Source organism: Orycteropus afer, unplaced genomic scaffold (assembly GCF_000298275.1).
Source record: "Orycteropus afer afer isolate SDZICR_OR568_19922 unplaced genomic scaffold, OryAfe1.0 scaffold00346, whole genome shotgun sequence".
Lineage (NCBI taxonomy): Eukaryota > Metazoa > Chordata > Mammalia > Tubulidentata > Orycteropodidae > Orycteropus > Orycteropus afer.
The window spans coordinates 3,256,536-3,260,990 of record NW_006921933.1 but is presented as its reverse complement, the minus strand read 5'-3'; the positions used below and the strand labels follow the sequence as shown (position 1 = coordinate 3,260,990).

General features: G+C 42.7%; 1 protein-coding gene across 1 annotated transcript in view; it reads right to left on the bottom strand.

Moving 5' to 3' along the window:
• The window catches only part of ZCCHC4 (zinc finger CCHC-type containing 4), a 101,669-nt gene that overhangs the window by 27,780 nt on the left and 69,434 nt on the right, over positions 1–4,455 (bottom strand). The window contains exon 8 of the mRNA XM_007952564.2: positions 711–811. Coding sequence (XP_007950755.2) covers positions 711–811 — 101 coding nt within the window. The remainder of the gene's footprint in view (positions 1–710; positions 812–4,455) is intronic.

The window sequence follows — 4,455 nt, the reverse complement described above, 5'->3', positions numbered from 1 at the left end:
AACACCAGGACAGTGACGTGAAGGATATCTGTGGGGATATGTGAGGGGAAAACATGAGGCATGGTGACAGGAAGGAAGAGATGCGTGAAGAAAACACCAGGGAAAGTGACACAAAGGAGATCTTTTGGCAGTAATAACCACCCTGTGCGAGCACTCATGCTCATGCTCACAACCAGACCTTGGCATCACTGCCCTGTTTGACACCCCATGACCTCGTGTGCACCCCTTCACGACTTCTGAGTGGCACAGTAAAAGGCACATGGCATTCTACCAACTAGAAAGTGAATGACTTCTCTACAACATGCAAACATAGAAAACTGGTAATGATGAAGGAGATGGGTGTAAAACAACAGGGACATTTGTAGGGCTAAGAAATCTGGTGATGACAGAAGGTTAGACTAGTTGTTCAAAAGCTAGCTGCACTTCAAAATCACCTGGAGGCTTGGTGCTTTTACCCACTGGGGCTTCCCCCTCTGATACTGACTCAGCAGCTTTATTTTGGTACCGAAGAATCTATATTTTTAACAAGCACCCTGGGTATTATAGACATTTAAGTACCACTGGAGTAAGTGACATATGGCATAATTTTAGGGCTTAATTCAGCATGTAGTATTTCAATTTACCAGAAATGATAGACAGTCTTCCCAGAATATTTACTGAAGCAGAACACTCATTCTCAGCTGTAGGACACAGCAGAATGTCTACTATACCTGGTAGTCCAGCATGCAGAAGCTTGGAAAAAACTGACGAATTCGAGATTCAAAAAAATAGGGGAAGATCCAGAAAATTGGCAGTTCTTCATGACAGGCAGCTAGGGGATCACAAAAAAAAAAAAAAAAACCAAAAGGGAGGGACAGAGGGGAGGAAGGTAATTAAATTGGTATTTAAGAAAAAATAAAAGAGATAACTATAATTGAAAGACTTCTGGTATCAGAAGAAATTGCAACTGTTCAATAAACTTAAATCTCATAAAAAAAAAATGTTCACCAGAATGACATTCACACCTCACTTTTCCAAAGGTCAATGGGATGTTCTTTTATATCTAAACACAACTACAAAGAGTATATAAAAGTAATCCTTATATGTAATCATGGACCAGGTTGCATGTTCTGATGGAGCCTGATGGAATCACTGAGACTATGGCCCCTAGCTGCCCTTCAGGTCTGGAATGGAACCCACACCCATGGCTTCCAGCCAAACAAAAGACAGGCACATGAGGTGAACATTTACACTAGGTAGATACACTCCTTTGAGAGAACACTCATGGGAGAATAGAAGGGCAGTGTATGCACAGGGACATAGCTCAGGGGGCAGGAGTGCATGGAGGGAAGCACACAGGGAAGAGGTAACAATGGGGAGGAAGTGGGAGCTGTTGCATTGTGGGAAATTGTAGTCAATGTAATGAGACAAACTATGTGAACTGCTGTACAGAAAGTGAATTTGCTTTATAAACTTTCACCCAAATCACAATTAAAAAAAAAAAAAAAGAAGTAATCCTTATATGTAAAGATTATAAGGAGCTGTGGTAGTTAAGTTTGTGTGTCAACTTGGCTGGGCCTGGTTGAGTGCTGGGCAGCTGGATGTAGTATTTCCCATGATGACACTGGTAATCAACTCCATGGTGGAATCTATTGTGAGCAGCTGAGTAGCTGTCTTAGGGATGTGGTCTGCTTCCTGTGTATAAGGAGAAGCTTTGGGACCGGTACCTAGCTTATGGCACACTTGAACCCTGCATGTAGCCTGCCATGTCATTGTTCAGCAGCCTGCCATGCTCTGCCGATCCTGGGACTTTCAATGTACTTGAATTAAGGGCCTTCCATATGGTTTGGTAACATTGGGACTGTGCCTTTTTACTTGTTTGTCAGCCTCAGCAGCCAGCAGCTGTTTGAGTGAAGAAAAGCCTCTAGCTCCACTGGGCCGGGAGTAGGAGGCAGAGCTGAAGCCCAAGGTTGAGGGGCTTTCACCCAGCCCCTAGAGCCTAGCACTTTGAACTCGGACGTAAAGCCTCCAAACTGCAAGAGAGTAAACTCCTGTTTGCTCAAGCCATCCCATTTGTGGTATATTCCTGTCAGAGTGGCACTAGGTAACCACACAGGTGCCCTACTGGCACAATGGTTAAGGATTTACTGCCAACTGAAAGGGTAGCAGTTTGAACTTACCCAGTGGCTTCACAGGAGAAAGACCTGGCAAACTGTTTCAGTAAAGATTACAGTCTAGGAAACCCTATAGGACAGTTCTACTCTGTCTCTTGGGGTTGCTATGAGTCAAAATCACCTCGATGACACCCAACAACAACATCATCATCAGGGTAAAGGCAAAGATACCAACAAAGAAGTGGGAAATTCAAAAGAATTATCACTTTGAAGCACAAAGTTCAGCTCTCACATGCATATGTTGTAGTGGATGGAACCCTGAAACCAGGACGACCTGACTCATAAACTGGCAAACATTGTGAAGATCAACAATGAGTTCCAGCCAAATGAGCAGAATGGTGAGGCAGCCCACATCATTGCAAAGTACGTGAAGTTCTTGCAGTTCCAAGTGGCCATCATGGTAGACAATGAGCTGCCTGGCTTGCCCCATGCCATGCAGAAGTCTGCACATCCCCACAAGTCCATGAAGCAACAGTTCAACTGCAAGGAAGGCTGGGTAAGAGAACCTGATGAGCAAGCGTGTTGACTTCTCAGTAGTACAATCATCACCTCCAACCTCAATCTTTCCATTGATCGAGTTAGCATGCCCTACTCCATTGATGCCAACATAACCTTTATGGGGATTGCCACATCCTTCAATACTGACACACTTCAGGAACTAGTACCCAGAGGCCAAGTACAACATCTAAGTCAATAGTGATCACATTGACTTGCACTTCTACCCCAAGCCCAGTGACCTTCACCTTCAGACTGGCTATAAGGTAGAATAGCATATGTGCAATGGGAACATTGTTATCTTCAAGTAGCAGCCAACTTTGCACAAAAGTTCATGATGGGGCACAGAGTCTGCATCCTCCTCTGGTTTACAGGGAGGCAGAAGCCTTAGGTCTAAATCCTAGCTCTGCCCAATCTCACTATCTTGGCTCCCAGGAATGAGTTGTGAAAGATTCTTAAAAACAATCTTAACAAAGTGAATTTTTATGAAAGGCAGGATAGGGAGCTATTTATAGAGCAACCAGTATGTTGATGTTGTTAAGTGCTGTTGAGTCATCTCCTACTCATACAGACATTATGTACAACAGAACAAAACAATGCCCAGTCCTGTACCAGCCTTATGATCCCTGCTATAACTGAGCCCATTGTTGCAGCCACCGTGTCTCTCCATCTTGTTGAGGGCCTTCTTCTTTTTTGTTGAGCCTCCACTTTACCAAGCATGATATCCTTCTCCAGAGAATGGTCCCTTCTGACAACATGACCAAAGTAGGTAAGACAAAGTCTGGCCATTCTCGCTTCCAAAGAGCATTCCAGATGCACTTCCCCCAAGACAGTTTTGTTAGTTTTTTTAGCAGTCCATGGTACGCTCAGTTTTCTTCACTAACACCACAACTCAAAAGCATCAACTCTTCTTCGGTTCCTCTTATTCATTGTTCAGCTCTCACATGCATATGAGGCGACTGAAAATACCATGGTTTGGGTTAGGCATACCTTAGTCTTCAAGGAGACAACTTTGCTCTTCAGCACATGAAAGAGGTCTTTGATGTCTTGACTGCTGCTTCCATTGGTGTTGACTGTAGAACCAAGTAATATGAAGTCTTCAACAACTTCAATCTGTTTTCCATGTATTATGATGCTGTTTTTTGGTCCAGTTGTGAGGATTTTTTTTTTTTTTTTTTTATATTTAAGTGTAATTCATACTGAAGACTGTAGTCTCAGTGTTCATCAGTAAGTGCTTCAAGGCATCATCATTTTCAGCAAGTAAAGTTGTGTCATCTGTGTATTGCAGGTTGTTAATGAGCCTACCTCCAATCCTGATGTCATGTTCTTCTTCATATGGTCCATCTTCTTGGATTATTTGCTCAGCATACAGATGAAAGGAAACAACCCTGAGGCACTCCCTTCCTTATTTTAAACCATGCAGTATCCCCTTGTTCTGTTAGAACAATAGCTTCCTGGTTTGTGTACAGGTTCCTCATGAGTACAATTAAGTGTTCTGGAATTCCCATTCTTTTCAACATTACCCATAATTTGTTATGATCCACACAATCAAACGCCTTTGCATAGTCAATAAACACAAGTAAACATCTTTCTGGTATTCTTTGCTTTCAGTCAAGATCCATCTGACATCAGCAATTATATCCCTCGTTCCACATCCTCTTCTGAATCCAGCTTGCATTTCTGGAAGTTCTCTGTCAATATACTGCTGCAACCGTTTTTGAACAATCTTCAGTAAGATTTTACTTGCGTGTGATATTGCTATTGTTCAATAATTTCCACATTGTGTGGGACCACCTTTCTTTGGAAT